This window comes from Eucyclogobius newberryi, unplaced genomic scaffold (assembly GCF_026437365.1).
Source record: "Eucyclogobius newberryi isolate DKJ021-1_F unplaced genomic scaffold, fEucNew1.0.hap1 SCAF_20, whole genome shotgun sequence".
Taxonomy (NCBI): domain Eukaryota; kingdom Metazoa; phylum Chordata; class Actinopteri; order Gobiiformes; family Gobiidae; genus Eucyclogobius; species Eucyclogobius newberryi.
In genome coordinates this window covers 30,458,873-30,476,222 of record NW_027315835.1, presented here as the reverse complement: position 1 = coordinate 30,476,222, position 17,350 = coordinate 30,458,873, and the positions used below count along the sequence as shown (strand labels likewise).

At 43.3% G+C, this 17,350-nt stretch overlaps 1 protein-coding gene across 2 annotated transcripts in view; it reads left to right on the top strand.

The window, feature by feature from the left end:
• LOC140368738 (growth arrest-specific protein 7-like) overlaps positions 1-7,702 on the top strand; it is a 71,084-nt gene extending 63,382 nt beyond the window's left edge. The window contains exons 10-14 of one of the 2 annotated variants that reach the window (XM_072455793.1): positions 558-686; positions 3,197-3,323; positions 5,969-6,048; positions 6,533-6,631; positions 7,497-7,702. In XM_072455793.1, coding sequence (XP_072311894.1) covers positions 558-686; positions 3,197-3,323; positions 5,969-6,048; positions 6,533-6,631; positions 7,497-7,610 — 549 coding nt within the window. In that variant the 3' untranslated portion in view covers positions 7,611-7,702. The remainder of the gene's footprint in view (positions 1-557; positions 687-3,196; positions 3,324-5,968; positions 6,049-6,532; positions 6,632-7,496) is intronic. The other variant, XM_072455794.1, reaches the window with a different exon arrangement.
• The last annotated feature ends 9,648 nt before the right edge of the window (positions 7,703-17,350 follow it).

The following is a 17,350-nucleotide window of genomic DNA, read 5'->3' as shown; positions in this document are numbered from 1 at the left end:
TCGTCTCCTCCCTCCCCTTTTCGAGTCTAAGGGTTTAAACTTGCTCCACTCCTGATTAACCCTCATTTGGCAATATAAACACATCTAAAAATTATGAGAAGAGAATGCGTGTGAATTTGCTTCCTTTCCGCTTTGATCCCATGCACTTTTTGTGTAAAATGTGGAAGCAGTACCAGTCAGCACCACAAGTCAACACCGCACGGAAAGCAATATGCATGTGACGTTGTGGACCCGCAGAGGTAATAGTGATCCACAAAGTAACGCCAGTTTGTCTTCTCCTTGAAACACCATATTCACTGCAGTGAAGCGCCAATTCTGCGCTGTCCCACTGCAGACAGGTGATTGACCTGCCCTGGCTGTGCATGAGAAGGGACAGAAACCAGAAGAAACAGCGCAAACCAGAGAAAGACAGTCCCAGTCTGTGAATAATAATACATGTAATTTAGCCTATTTAAACTCTAAACATTACTGTTATTTCAGACTAATTTGTGACATGTGACAAACAATAGCATATGTTTGGAAGGTGTTTATGTATGGAAATATTTTTCTTTGCTCAGCTGCAGAGTGAGGTGGAGAAGCCCTTCCTCACCTTCAGAGAGAACTTTAAAAAAGACATGAAGCGCCTAGACCATCACATATCAGACCTGAGGAAGCAGCTGGTGGGACGCTACGCCGCCTTGGACAAGGTCCTCATCCTCACACACATATCTACTGCAAATGCGACTCGAATAGGCTTGCACAAGAGAGCGCACATAATATTGACCTATTCTTAATCCATATCACAAGAAACTACAAATATTTGCATAATGGTTCACACATCTGACAGTTATTGTTTGAAATTATTATTCAAATGTAAAAAGTGGGACTTCCAGATGGCAACCTAGCTTAGACAGCTCTGTCGGGCTGCGGTTGAATCTGTCAAATATCCGTCTGTATTACGAGTTCATCTGGGGAGATAACAAATTTTAGCATACATAAAGTGAGCGTGGACACTTATTTCCTGAAGAGGCCAAAGAATTCGAACAAGAGGACCCACTCAGGAGCCAGGCTAGCAATGTTACTGCTCCATCTCTGAAACGGGCGTCGCTCCGGAAGAGACCAGGAGCGAGATAGACCCAGTGATCCTGGCGGCTCTGCGGGAGCTCACTGATAACATAAAGACAATTAAGATAAGATGAGATAAGATAACCTTTATTTGTCCCACAATGGGAAAATTCCAGGGTTGCAACACAGATTAGGCACAGAAGCAAATAATAAAAAAAAAAGATTACTTGGAGCTGACTGACACATGTTCAGGGCTAACAGTGTTCCAGAACAAGTTTATTGCCATCGTCAATAATCAAAATTCACAAACATAGGAACTTGTCTTGGTGATCGATGCAACACAAAGCAATGAAATAATGAACAATGAATAATAATAATAATAATAATAACTTTTATTTATATAGCGCTTTTCAGTGACCCAAAGACGCTGAACATAATAAAAAAGGGGGTGTATTTACAGACAGGGGGGACAACACGTACAGAACACATTAATATACAGATAAAATGAACAAGACAGAAGAAGTAGAGAGAAAAAGATGGGGATGTAACAGGGGGTAGAAGAGTAGGCAATGGGGTAGAGGAGGCTAGGGGTAGGGGAGGTCATAGGCTTGGGTGAAGAGGTATGTTTTTAGGCGGGATTTGAATGTTGTGAGTGAGGGAGAGTGGCGGACAGGTTGGGGGAGGGAGTTCCAGAGTCGGGGTGCTGTTCGGGAGAATGCTCTGTCGCCAAAAGTTTTGAGTCGGGATGTTGGTGCAGTCAGGGTGAGAGAGGAAGAGGATCGGAGAGCTCTGGTGGGGCGGTGGGGGATGAGGAGGTCAGACAGGTAGGGGGGGCAAGGTGGTGAAGAGCTTTGAAGGTGAGGAGGAGTATTTTAAAGTTTATGCGCTGCTTGATGGGGAGCCAGTGGAGAGAGCGGAGAACGGGAGTGATGTGATCACGGGACCGGGTGTGGGTGAGGAGGCGGGCAGCGGAGTTTTGGACCATTTGGAGTCTGTGGAGGGAATGGGAGGAGATGCCAGTGAGGAGGGAGTTGCAGTAGTCAAGGCGGGAGGAGATGAAGGCATGGATGAGGGATTCAGCAGCGGGGAGGGTGAGGCAGTGTCGGATTTTGGCGATGCGGCGGAGGTGGAAGTATGAGGTCTTGACAATGTGGCTGACATGGGGAGTGAAGGAGAGGGTGGGGTCCATGATGACACCGAGATTGCGTACCAGGGTGGAGGGGGTGATGGTCGAGGTGTCGATGCTGAGTGAAAAGGGACCAGTTTTATTGAGAGTGGATTTGGTGCCAATGAGGAGGAGCTCTGTTTTGTCACTGTTCAGTTTGAGGAAGTTGAGAGTGAGCCATGATTTTATTGTAGAGATGCAGGTTTCAATGTGGCTGAGGGGAGGGTTTTGGGTGGATTTGGTGGTGAGGTATATCTGGGTGTCGTCAGCGTAGCAGTGAAAGTCCAGGTTGAGTTGGCGGAGGATGTGACCAAGGGGGAAGATGTAGCAGATGAAGAGGTCATAACAATAAGCGATCAGATAAAAAATAAGAATAAAAATAAAAACTAGGCTTAATATGTACACAAATACAGTTATATATATATATATATATATATATATATATATATGTATGTGTATATATATATATATATATATATATATGTATGTGTATATATATATATATATATATATATATATTATATATATATATATATATATATATATGTATGTGTATATATATATATATATATATATATATATATATATATATGTATGTGTATATATATATATATATATTATATATATATATATATATATATATATATATATATATGTGTGTGTGTGTGTGAATATATATATATATATATATATATTCACACACACACACACACATATATATATATATATATATATATATATATATATATATATATATATATATATATATATATTCAGGGTCAGTAAGGTTCCCTGAATCTTGAGCTGTCAAACTTTGAAGAGTCATGGCTTGTTCAGCTGCTCAATCCAGGGACTTTGTAAAAGCCCAAACAAAATCAGAATATCCAGGGAAAAGCACCGGCCGTGTTTTGCATTCCTTTCCATTTTATAATCCAAAATTATCCTTAGGGGGTTAGGGTGGATATTTACTGTTTGTTTTTTTGTCAGGCTCGTAAGGCTTTGGCTGACAGACAGAAGGAGCTGGAGTTGAAGACGCAGCAGCTCGATCTCAAACTCAGCAGCAGCAAGGCAGAGGAGGACATCAAGAGGGCACGCAGAAAGTCCACACAAGCAGGTCAGGGAGGGGCTGTGGGTGGAGTCAGGGAGAGAATAGTGGGACTGGGCAGAATCAGGGGGATGTACTAACCCTAACCAATTCTCTTTGTGGTAATGGCAACGTGTCAGTCATCTAAAAGATGATTACAATGTGTAAAAAACTATGCGGTTTTAGTAAAAAAAACAATCTGATTACAGACTTTGTCCACCAGATTAACTTACTGTACATAATGTTATTGTGTTCTGCACGTTCATTTAACTGTTTTATCACAGATCTTAACCTTTTTAACTTGTAAATATGTAGCTATCGGAAATAATGCAGCCATTGTTTAGTATTAACATTAATACTAAACAATTACTGCCTCATTTGCGATCTTTTTTTCTGATCAACTCTGACTCAGTATACGTGCTGATTGGTAGAACACTGGAGCAAAACCAACCCCCCAGGGGTCTGTGAGAGAGAGAAAGAGAAGACAAACTTAGTTCCATCAGAGGAGGTCCATGAGTTAGGATCTCGGGAGATGAGGGCTCATCTCTGGCCTAGCGATGCTAAACTAAGCTATGGAACAAAGACATTCCAGAGACAGGCCCGTAGAAGCCAAGTTTTCTCTCTCGTAAAGAAGAATTTTGTGCCCGTTTTAGACGTGATTGAGACTGCATCATGCAAACTCAAGCAAAGGACCTTTTTGCAACTTTTCAAGTCCAGGGCAGCCTCACCGGAGAATCAGTGCAAAGGTCCTTTTTAGCTTTTATTTTAACACCTCAGATCCAGTGCTTTTTTGGCCTGAAACTGTCAGAGCTCCAGAGCAGCCATGCTCTGGCCAGCCTGTGGACCAAGCTGCAACGTGACCCCTGAGTCACCCCTGGAGGCGACACGGACACACAAGTTCTCGGACAACACACCTGCGTCTGTAATTGATTTCATTTTCACAAAATGTGCCAGAGTTATGCTCAGAGGCTATTTCTGTTCCAGTTGGTTGTAGTGACCACAACTTAACTGCAGTTATAAAAAAGCAAACAAAGGTACCTAAAGCGGGACAAAAATGTAAATGTAAAAGATTGTTTAAAAACTTTAAAGAGAACGATTTTGTTGAAGATGTACAGAACATAGAAATAACACAAGAACAAGATCCTTGTAGAGCTGTGGTGGTTTTTAATACTTTGATGACACAGGTTATGAATAGACCGGCCCCTATAAGGAAGCAAGCTGCAAGAAATATCCCCGCACCATGGCTTGATCAAGAATTCAAAGACTATTTGAAGCAAATTAACAAAACCAAAAAGGAAGCAATTGATTCTAATAATGTGGAATTATGGAACAAGTATCATAACTTAAAGGCGGTATGGACGATTTTTCGGCGATTTGAGAACGCAGGCGGAAGTGCGCATGCGCACTCCCCCGTGCGGACCGATACAACACACACGTGCGTTTGTTTATTAGCGCGACGGAGCGCATCGCATCGCTCGTCTCCCGTAGATTTCTGTCCACTTCTGCGTCAGCTCGAACTGTCTTTCTCCGTCTTCATTTTGCCCCGTACACTGAGGGAACTATATTATGATAGATCCATGCACTTAGGCACTTGGAAACGTGGGGACGAGCCTGACGCGGCTGCAGGTGAGCGGTAGGTGCGTTTTATGATTGATACGTGGCAGGACAAATGATTTATCCACGCCAAGAGGAAATATGATACAAAATTTGCTGAAAAAAATCGTCCATACCACCTTTAAGAAATGATGTGACCATAAGTAAAACATGTGATAATGCAAAGGTTTGGGGAACATTAAATTACATTTTGGGAGAGAATAAAAAACACATCTGAAGTTTATTTAACTAAACCAGGTGAAATTGCAGCCTCCTGTCTGAGGGGAGTGGCTCAAAGAGTCCGTGTCCAGGGTGAGAAGGGTCGGCTGTGATTGGACCTGCACGTCCCAGAGCCCTGGAAACGTATAGATTCTACAGAGATGTAAGTCCGCGGCCAATCACCTTCTCAACAGAGCGCACAATGCACTGCAGTCTCTGTGACGGTGATGGAGGAGGTGAGGATGGACTCAATGATGGCCGTGTAGAACTGCAGCTTTGCTTTCCTCGGCTGCCACAGGAAGTACATCCTCTGCTGGACCTTCTTGATGAGGGAGCAGATGGTGAGCTCCCACTTGAGTTCCTGGGTGATGGTGGTGCTGAGGAAGAAGAGGGAGTCCACAGTGGTGATGGGGGAGTCTGTGATGGTGAGGGGGGGCTGGGGGGCTTTGACCTTCAAGTCCACGATCATCTCCACTGTCTTCTGGGCGTTGAGCTCCAGGTTGTTACCGCTGCACCAGGACACCAGCCGCTCCACCTCCTGTAGACAGACTCATCCCCGTCCGAGATGAGCCCGATGAGGGTGTTGTCGTCTGCAAACTTAATCCGTTTTAGTCGTGGCTGGAGGTGCAGCAGTTTGTGTACAAACCAAGGGTTCTTACAGTAGAATTGCGCTGAGGTTCAACAGAACCAGGATTGAGACCAGTCCATTGTCAGCAGCTAATAACAAATCATTTGATAGAAAACTCTTAGACAAATTAGTGAATACACAGATTTCTGATTAATTGTCACCTTATGGTCCATTCTGCTTAGGTTTATCTCTTGTCATCTCTTTCTAACTCCTCTCTTCTGATTTTGTGTTGTAGGAGATGAGCTGATGCGCTGTGTGGACCTCTATAACCAGTCTCAGTCAAAATGGTTTGAGGAGATCGTCACTACCAGCTTGGTAAATATGGAGTTACAATAAGTACTCAGATATATATATATATATATATATATATATATATATAATTTATTTATATATATATATATATATATATATATATATAATTTATTTATATATATATTATTTGTCTGCCCCCTTTTGCCCTCATCATGTCTTCCATTTTGCCTTTGTTCATTTACTTCAGTCTCTGAAAATGGTAAAAATCTGTTTGTAAGCTGTATTTTAGGTGACTTTATATTATCTTTGTATCGTTTAGGCTTTGCATCGACATTGTTCCTAAATACAGGCTGGTCTTTAGACAGTTTTGGGAATGACACAGAGTCAATCCGGTTTAGATTGAAAGTAGCATTTTTTTTTTGTAAAAATTGTGGACTTATCACCACTGGATGACACTGGAATTGTATTGTGGAGTTTTACAGATTCTAAAGCGGGTTTGGAGGGCATGTTTGACCTTGACCCTCTTGTGTCTCTTTCTTTCCTGCAGGAGCTTGAGCGTCTAGAGGTGGAGCGGGTAGAGATGGTCCGGCAGCACCTGTGTCAGTACACCACCTTGAGGCACGAGACTGACATGTTCAACCAGAGCGTGAGTGTGGACCAGAACACAATCACTGCGCTTGCATCAAACTCCTGGATTAGGGTTAAAACTCCTCTTTGAATCAAAATAATACTGGGTAATCCAGCCACATATCTTTTTGTCATTAATTTTGTCAGTGTAATACAGGGATGTCAAAATTATTCGTGATTATTCAGGTCACAATATAATTGTAAGAATTGTTTTGTTGTTGTCAATTTCAATCTGATGTCCAACCCCTAACCCCAAAATACCCCCCCCCCACACTCATTCAATTTTGTACTGCGGGTTGTGGGTTCAAATCCAGCTCCAACAGTTTCCAACATGTCCTTCCATCTCTCATTCCATTTCACGCTGATGGCCAAAAAGGTTTAATTAACTTCAGCCCATGATCAAATCAAACCCAAATCTCGGAATTCAAGCAGGGCCTGGTCAGTACTTGGGTGGGAGATAACTGGAATGCCAGGTACCACAGTGGGGCGGTAGTGCAAACTTGTGGCACAACGACAGTATGCACAACCAATTCACCCACCTTTCCTCCAGTGTCCATTTATTCTGGTGTATGAATGAAAGTGTGTTTGTGAGCGTGAATGTGGGATAACAGATGAACATTAACCAGTGATTACAACATGGTTAACATGCCCTGTCCCCACAAATTAAACTGATAATAATAAAAGCTGGAGGGAAACTTGAGAATAGTAACACACCTAAATAACATTTTCCCATGGTAAAAAAATGGTAAAATCTGCATGATATAACATCTCTAATTATTGGTAAGTATTCACCCTCAAACTAGAATGTAACCAGCTATAATGTTGCCCAAGAGCAATCCGGTTGAAGTTCCTAAACCCTAACTGTCATTCCCTTGTTTGTCCAGACAATGGAGCCGGTGGACAAGCTGCTGCAGTGTGTGGATCCAGTGAGAGACCGAGAGCTGTGGGTACGAGAGAACAAGACTGGAGAGATACGACCGGTGAACCTGGAGATCTGAATTGGGTTACCCTCCGACCCTCCGACCCTCCAGACCATTCTGACTGAGGAATAATGAACAACAGCTATTCAACGATACATATTTGCAAAGAAAAACATGTATTGAGGGGGTAAAAAAAACAAAAACTCTCTCTCTCTCACACACACACTCTCTCACACACTCTCTCACTCACACACACACTCTCTCTCTCACACACACACACACTCTCTCTCTCTCACACACACACACGCACACGCACACGCACACGCACGCGCACGCGCACACACGCAGACCGGGATGACAGAAAATATGCCACAACATCATTCATGTTAGAAGCTAGGGGAACCGGACTGGAGGGACGTATTACATGGCTCCCACTAGGAGGAGCTGGAGGAGCAGCTTGCGGCAGGTGAACGGATGATGTCAACCGCTGTCAGGGAACTCAGAAGTAGAGTTGGAGGTGGTGAGCACAGCAGCTGAAGTGTGAGACGAATAAAGAGATTAATATATTGAGGAGCCCGGTCCCGGGAGGAGACAGTTGTGGACTCCGTGGAGATCTGCATGGAGCGCGGCACCTGAGGCCAATGGGTGACTGACAGGTGCTTGGAGGCAAGTGGTGGCGGTCACGCTGGCGATAGTGCTGGTGGTTGTGGGCTCTGGATGTTGGGATGTTCAGGCCCGCTGTGATGAAGAAGGTGGAATGACATTCAGGCTAGCTTCTGACCAGCTCACTGTGTGTACCACAGAGCGCAGTGCTGATTCTCTTTTTATCTCGGGGTCCTTGAAGCTAATGGACAATTTGATACTCTGGTTAGCTGGCAGTAATGCGCGCTGCGCGATGGTGTGTTCGAGAGAACAGAGTAAAGCGGTGACTGAGACGTTATGCTGGTATAAAAAGGTTCCCAGTTAATAGAGGTGGGGTCCGAAGACGGAGGTAGTTAACATATTAACTCAATTTCAAACAGACTCTGGCGCAGTGGGGAGAGTCGGACGCTTAAGCCTCCTGTGATTCCTGCGCTTCCTTCTCCTCAAAATTGTAGTTTGTTGCAGCTTTATGATCATTTGTGGCAGTAAAATTGAGAAAACCATAATCGGTCCAGCCATTTTGGATGTTGCAGATATGACGTGTTGGTGCTTGAGGATCACTCCACCCTCACCATTCCAATTCTGTAATTTTGCACGCTTGGGACTTTGGGTTAGGGTTAGGGTTAGGCACTTCTACCAAGTGCATACTTCATAGAGGGCCATATGGTGTAGTTTGGGTACCTAGACAGGGCCAGACTAAGCTGTATTAAAACAATTCAAACAAATTGTGGGTGGTATTAGCCTAACAAGGATCCAGCTTGTTTTGGCTCCCGGAAAACTTTAAAGCTAAGGCATGGCTAATGCTGCAAAAACAACACAGCCAGATGGTTGGATAAGAGAGAATGCAAAAAGCAGATAGAAACAGGGTTAGGTTTTTTTTCTCCAAATAGAGACTTGCTTATACCGCTGTACAATTTCGACTTGATTTATTAAGAAAACATTAGTTATGTTTGGGTCACGTCAGTTTGTCACGTAGCAGAGCACTGCTTCTAGAGGCATGACCTTAGGATAAAGATGCACTTTGCCATGAAAAGAACTGTTCAAAAACAGTCTAACGTGAACCGGTCTGGGGGAGAAACGTGGCTTTTCTGCTCCTTCCTCCAGACTGCTCCGACAGATGAATACAAACTGCTCTACAGCGATTGAGAAGCAGTGGTGTGGCATAGTTCATGGATGCAGATGTGCTACAACCCAGCTCTCACTTATGAATTGTTAGAACAGTTGATTTTATTCATTCCATTTTTCATAACTGAGTCTTTGTTGAACCGTCCCAGTCAGCTTTTTTTCTCTGTTTTGCATCTAATTTTAAATGATGATCTCACTACAAAAAATAATATACAATAATAAAATTGTCAAGCCATACCATCAAATAAGACAAATAAATAAATATAGCAACACTTAAAATAAGTGTTGTCTAAAAGCCCCACTCAAGAGCCCACCTCATCCCCAATATTGAGGTCTGGAGGAAAACACCTGGAGGTGAATTCCTGGAGGAGCTTTGGAGAGGCAGGCTAAATATATAATATTACTCAAAATACATGTGAAAGGAGCAAAACTTGATGCCGAAACCAAATTTACATGAAAAGGGTCAGTTTTCACTATATTGGCCCTTAAAACAGATTTTTATATTGAGGGTATTCAATTAAGGTTCAGCAACAGATTACATTCAAGATGAATCATTCCACACATGTATACTATGTACTATTATTATGTGCTAAAATATATAAATAATATTCATCTTTTAATTCCTTGGCTCTGATAGAAGCTCCAACACTGTACACAGAAGGGGCGCTGTGGTGGCCTCTTGGACTGAAATGCTTTGCACATATAACGAGAACGCTTTTATGTCCACCTTAATAAAAATCTGTGATTGTGTTTGTAGTTTCTATTTGCAAGCAAACTTATGTTGTGTATTTTATGGAGCAGTGGTCCTCAAACATTTTTCTGGCAGTCCACTTTTAGTGGACTTGGTGTGTATAGGCTCCAAGTGTAATATTGAGAAAGATATATATATTTTTTTATCAGTACATTTAAGCCACTATACTGCTTTTGGATCTGGTGAGGCAACTATTTCATATCATCTGCATTTGCACGAAGAGCCTTGCTCACTGATAAGCACCTGATACGGTTCTCTCTGCTGTGTGCGCAGAGGTCAGTCCGTGTCAACAGCTCTGTCAAAGGCTGCGTTCTGTGTGCGGGCAAATCTGGGAGATTGCATCTTTCCTTTGCATCGCTTTTGTGTCACACACAGAGGCACAGAGCCAGATGTGGAGCAAGGCAGATACAGGTAAACCAGGTCACACACAGAGAGGTCGTGGAGAGAGGGTAAGTTTTCGTCGTAACACTAGTACCGTGGCTCTAACAAAGGTCCACCGCTACCGCAATTCCATCGAGCTGCTCATCCACAAGATGCCCATCCAGAGCTCAACTGTCACGGGTATGCAGGATACCAGCAAGGCCTACCTGGTGGGTCTGTTGCAGGTCACCGCACCGAGGGTGTCCATCATGCCCAAAGACATCCAGCTGCCCGGCGCATCCGCAGAAAGAAGGATTAGTCTGTCTGCTCCAGAGGCAGAGCCAGACATTCTAAACATCCGGTGCTTAGCCCAAAAAGTATTGCCCATTCAGGCTAACTAACCCTAACCCTTAACCCTAACCCTGACATAATGACATCCCCCCCCCCCCCCCCCCCCCCCCCCCCCAAAAAAAAAGGTCTTTTAAACATTTAGTTATTTAAATGGCCCAGTTACTACTTGAGTAAACGTTTTTATTTCTCTTCCCACTGTTAGTAAATCTACAAAGTATGAATCATTTCATATTGAAAAAATGTTGGTTAGGGTTGGGTTTAGGGTTAGGGTTAGGGTTAACCCTAACCCTAACCCTAACCCTGGTCCCTACGCAGAGTTTTTAACCGAGTTGTCTGACTTTATATCAAACTTAGTGCTAGCCTGGGATAAAATAGTCATAGCTGGAGACTTTAATATCCACTTGAACATGAGTGATGACGCTCTCAGTAATGCTTTCAGCGCCTTGTTAGACAGCATTGGTTTCACTCAGAATGTAAATATAGCGACTCACACTCATAAGAACACTCTGGATCTTGTCCTAACGTATGGAACAGAGATTAGTGACCTCATTGTCCTCCCTCAAAACCCTATATTGTCAGATCATTTCCTAATTACTTTTCAGTTTATTCTTAAAGATCATCCAGTCCCACAAAATAAAGTTATAATGAAAAAGACAATATCTGAAAAATCTATCTCAAAATTCAAGGAAATAATAGAGCCAATATTCAGTGACATGTCATGTGATCACGTCATGTGATCATGTCATGTGATCCTGCTGAGAACAGCTTTAGTCCCAGTTTAAGTGATCAATGTGTCGACTTGACCATGAATTCTCTGAAGTCTGCTCTTGACGTTGTAGCGCCGTTAAAACAGAAGGTCATTAGGCCAAAGCGCGCCTCCTCCTGGTACAACCAAGAACTGCGTTCACATAAACAAAGAGTTAGAAAGTTAGAGGGATTATTTCGTCGCTCTCACAGAGAAGAATCCCTAAAAGCATGGAAAAGTTGCCTGCTGTCCTATAAGCAGGCTCTGCGTAAGGCCCAAACCAGACATTATTCAAATCTAATAGAAGTCAACAAAAGTAACACTAAATTCCTTTTCAGCACTGTGGCTAGGCTAACAAACTGTCACAGTGCAGTAGAGCCCTCAATCCCAGCTACACTCAGCTCTGATGATTTCCTCCTATTTTTTAACAATAAAATAAAAACAATCAGAGATAAATTAGCTAAAATTACCCCCGCTATTAGCCCTGAACTAGCCCAAGCTGTAAATCTAACGTCCCATATAAATCCACCTGTAAACTTAGAAAGGTTCACAGCTGTTGATCAAGCAGAGATAACTTCAGCCATTATGTCCTCTAAAAGCTCAACTTGTGTCCTAGACCCCATTCCAAGCTCCTCAAAGACATTCTCCCCCTAATTATAGACCCTATTCTTAATATAATAAATACTTCACTCGAAAGTGGCTATGTTCCACAGTCCTTCAAAAAAAGAGTCATTAAACCTCTTCTGAAAAAGCCTAATTTAGATCCCGACCTAAAACCCTAACCCTAAACTACAGACCTATTTCAAATCTTCCCTTTGTCTCTAAAATCCTTGAAAAAGTTGTAGTAAAACAGCTTTGTCGCCACCTGCAGGACAATAACTTATTTGAAGTTTTCCAGTCAGGGTTCAGAGCCCACCACAGCACTGAAACTGCACTAGTTAAAGTCACAAATGATTTGTTATTAGCCGCTGACGATGGACTGGTCTCAATCCTGGTTCTGTTGGACCTCAGCGCAGCGTTTGACACCATTGACCACAACATTCTACTGCAGAGGTTAGAATGTGATGTAGGTGTTGGAGGAACAGCCCTCAGCTGGTTTAAATCCTATTTATCTGATAGGTACCTTAACTGGTTAAGGTCCTATCTGGAAGACAGGAAGTACTTTGTTGAAATTGGTAGCTGTGTCTCAGACCACATGACCCTGACCTGTGGAGTGCCCCAAGGGTCAGTCCTGGGTCCCCTTCTGTTCAACCTCTACATGCTGCCGTTGGGTCAGTTGATACGCAGTGAAAATGTGTCCTATCACAATTATGCAGACGACACTCAGATCTATGTTTCACTATCGGCAGGTGACTATGGACCAGTGGATTCACTCTGTCACTGCATCCAACAGATCAGTTTGTGGATGCAAAACAACTTTCTCCAGCTGAACTCAGACAAGACTGAAATAATCGTTTTTGGCCCACAGAAACAAAGAGAAAGTGTTAGCGGTCACCTCCAGAGTCTCGCTCTAAAACCTACAAACCAAATTAGAAATCTGGGGGTAATAATGGACTCAGACTTGAACTTTAATAGCCACGTCAAATCAATAACATCAGCAGCTTTTTACCATCTAAAAAACATTGCCAAAATCAAAAATATAGTGTCAAAACCAGATTTAGAGAGACTTATCCATGTGTTTGTCTCCAGTAGATTAGACTACTGTAACGGCCTGCTCACTGGTCTCTCCAAACGAGTTGTAAAACAGCTGCAGTACATCCAGAACGCTGCTGCTCGGGTCCTGACTAGAACCAGGAAGTATGATCACATTAGTCCTGTTCTCAGGTCTCTGCACTGGCTCCCTGTGGCTCAGAGAAGAGACTTTAAAGCAGCTCTGATTGTGTACAAGTCTCTCCATGGCCTAGCACCAAAGTACATCTTGGATATGTTAGTGCCATATGAACCATCTCGGACTCTAAGGACCTCAGGGACCGGCCTCCTGCTGGTGCCCAGAGTCAGGACAAAACATGGGGAATCTGCGTTTCAGTTTTATGCAGCTAAAATCTGGAACAGTCTTCCTGAAGATGTGACAGGCTTCTACTCTGACAATGTTCAAATCTAAGCTAAAAAGAGTTTTGTTTAGCTGCGCATATGACTGAAAGGATTTTTCTTTGCACTCTTCTCTTTTGTTTGTGATTTTATTAGTTTAGAAAATCAGTTGGATTGATAATTTTTAATTTAGTTAATTTTATTGTATTTCTGTAATTTCTTTGTGATTTGAATGCATTTTTCCTGCTGTGTGAAGCACTTTGAATTGCCTTGTGTATGAAATGTGCTCTACAAATAAACTTGCCTTGCCTTGCCTTGCCTTACCAATTTGTTAATGTAAACCAGAGCTCCTCACCATGCTCTAAAGTAATTTACGGTGTGCCACAGGGTTCGGTACTCGGTCCAATTTTGTTTACTCTTTATATGCTGCCGTTAGGCAACATTATCAGAAAGCATGACATTAACTTCCACTGCTATGCAGACGACACTCAGCTGTATTTATCAATGAAACCTGATCAGAGCGATCAAGTAGACAGACTTAGTGCTTGTGTGAAGGAGATAAAAACCTGGATGACACTTAACTACCTGCTTCTTAACCCTGAAAAAACCGAGGTCATTGTGCTTGGCCCTAAGCATCTACGAGATGCTCTATCTGAGCAGATAGTCACACTGGACAATGTCAGTGAAGCCTCCAGTTCTACTGTAAGAAACCTTGGAGTCTTATTTGACCAGGAGCTCTCATTTAAAGCTCATATAAATCAAGCTTGTAAAACAGCGTATTTCCATTTGCGCAACAAGAGCCAAAATCAGAAGAATCCTGCCTAAAAGTGAAGCCGAAAAACTTATCCATGCATTTGTAACGACTAGATTAGACTGTAACTCCCTGCTTGCAGCGTGTCCTAAAAGCTCCATAAAAAGCTTTCAACTGGTTCAAAATGCAGCAGCAAGATTACTAACAGGAACAAAAAGAAGAGAGCACATTACGCCAGTGCTGAAGTCTCTTCACTGGCTCCCCGTCGAGTCTAGAATCAAATTTAAAATTCTACTCCTGACCTACAAAGCCATAAATGACATGGCCCCATCCTACCTCAAAGATGCTGTAGAACCATATCATCCAATGCCGGCCTTCTGGTGGTGCCAAGAGTCTCTAAAAGTACTGTAGGAGGTAGAGCGTTTAGCTACCAAGCTCCTGTGTTATGGAATCAGCTCCCGACCCATGTTAAATATGCTGACACAGTCTCTTCATTTAAGTCCAGGCTTAAAACGTTCCTCTTCGAAATCGCTTATGGTCAGACCAGTTAGGAACAGAAACATAAACCCACAGCTTTAGCTATGCTGCCCTAGGAGTAACTGTGCTGGGGGAAGTATGACAGCTTGAGCACTATCCTCTTCTTCTGACTACTTATGCTATCAAACAATATTTATTTTTTGATTCCACTTGCAAACTGTTCACCGCCTTCTTTTTCTTTCTCTCACTCCTGAGGACCTGTGGACCCAGATGTCCCTCTCCTGGTGAAGTGGTCCCTGCCCTGTGTGGACGGTCCCTCATCTGCCTGAAGAGTGGGTCCAGCTCGACTCCTACGGTCCCTCATCTGCCTGAAGAGTGGGTCCAGCTCGACTCCTACGGTCCCTCATCTGCCTGAAGAGTGGGTCCAGCTCGACTCCGACGGTCCCTCATCTGCCTGAAGAGTGGTTCCAGCTCGACTCAGACGGTCCCTCATCTGCCTGAAGAGTGGGTCCAGCTCCAGTCTCCCTCGTGTCCGTCTGTCCGTCTGTGAGAGTCGGATCTCTCCTTCACTGGAACTCCTCCAGGTTTTTACGCTTTTTTCCCAAAGAGGTTTTTTTTGTAGTTTTTCCTGGCCGAGAAGGAGAGTCTAAGGACAGAGGACCCTGGGACATCGTCCCTCGCCACCACATACATTGTCTGACTCCATCGCCACCACATACATTGTCTGACTCCATCGCCACCACAGACATTGTCTGACTTCATCGCCACCACATACATTGTCTGACTCCATCGCCACCACAGACATTGTCTGACTTCATCGCCACCACAGACATTGTTGATTCATTTCTCCCTGTGGCCCTCAGAGGCGACTGTTGTTGTGATTTTGGGCCTTACAAAAATAAATTGATTTGATTTGATTTGCAGAGGGTTCATAAGTTTAAATGAGTAAGGAAATGCTCCAGCATTGTGCTTGCTGTGTCAGGGGTCCAGTGGATCAGTCCGTGCCCTGATGTCCAAAAGTCCCCCTCTGGAATTCCCTCCAGGATCCTTTCGTTTTTGATAAGGTAATGCTTGATGTCCACAATCAATTTCCATGTTAAGGCTTTCTCAGTAGTGATTTCGTGTTTCCTTACTGAGTAGGTTTTGCTCCTGGTTTGTCTTTTTTTAGTTCCTTCTGTGTTGGGCTGAGTCCTGCTACGAGGTGGTGATACACCCATTTTATCCTCCCCTAAGCTGAAGGGTAGGTCTTCTGTAATGTCTGGAAAACTTTGTGCTTTGTTTATTTGGAATGATGGGAGTTCAACCTGATCCTCATCTCTTCTTCTTCTTCTATTTCTTGGTCAGTTTTTTCTGTGACTGCATTTCATATTTATTCTTCTTCTGTGTCTTCAGGTTCTTCCCTTTGGTGTACTTGAGCTCCGTGAACTGTTCCCTCCGCTTGAGAGTCAATGGTCTCCCCTCTTCGTGCTGCTGATGTGCCTTCCATTGGGTCACAGTGTTCCTCCTCTTGGACTCCACCAACTGGGCGGGTCTGTTCTTGGATCATTGAGTGGAATTTAGTTTGAACCATCTGCTCAATCATCGTGTTGAGCTCTCTCCTGCTGGGTCCCACCAAGACCCCTGTTCTTCTCCTCTTGTTCCAACCTGGAAGTGGAGTTGAACAGATTCTGACTTTAGGACAAATTCTGATCTTTGGACTTATTTTTGGACTATCTTGTTGCATTGTTGTTGTTGTTGATCTTGATTCTCCCTTGTTCTCTCCCTGTTTGGAGAGTGGGAATGTTCTTCTTCTTTGCTCTAAGGTTCTTTTTGTGTTTCCTCTGTGGGTACATGTGTCCAGTCTACTTCTGGACACATTCTGTTTTCACTTGGGACGACCTCTGCCGTGTTCTCAGGTTGATTTCTATTTCTTTTCGATTCATTTCCTGTGTCTGTTGGTATGTCTCTTGGTGTTTTCTTTTTTGGTTTATCTCCTTTCTCCCTTTGAATCATGTGGTGTGTGATCATCTCTTTCACAGAGATAATAATTCCGTGGGGGGTTCTATGAACCCATCTCTCCGCCACAGTCATGGCCTCTGGCCATTCCTCGAATCTATCTCTTTCCAATTCTCTCAAACTTTCCTCTGTCACTGTTCTATAGCGTTCCGTTAAAATCTGGTTGACCCCGTCTCCCCACTCTTCTGCATTTATGTCCAACTGTTTTTTTGTCTCCTGTGTTTGAGCAGCTGGTGTAATAAAATTCTGCAACTCAGTCACTTGGGTTGACCCTTCTGTCCTGTTTTTAAGTTATTTAAGTGGTGTTGTTATGCGAATATTCTGTAAATAAGTCTTATTGTCTTTGCTCTTTCAGGTGATGCGGCTCTCCGTGGGCCTGTTGGGTTCCTTTCTGGGTTTTCTTCCGTTCTCTGTTCTTTTTTACCTCTATGTTCTGTGAATCTTTGTTCTGCAAATCTATTTTCTGTCCTTTGGGTCCTGCCTCTATCTTTGGGAGGCCATGGTCCTGGTCTGTTAAAGCGTCTTTCTTCTGGTCTATCAAAGCGTCTTTCTGATGGTCTATCATGCTGTCTTTCTGATCTGTTGTATTCATT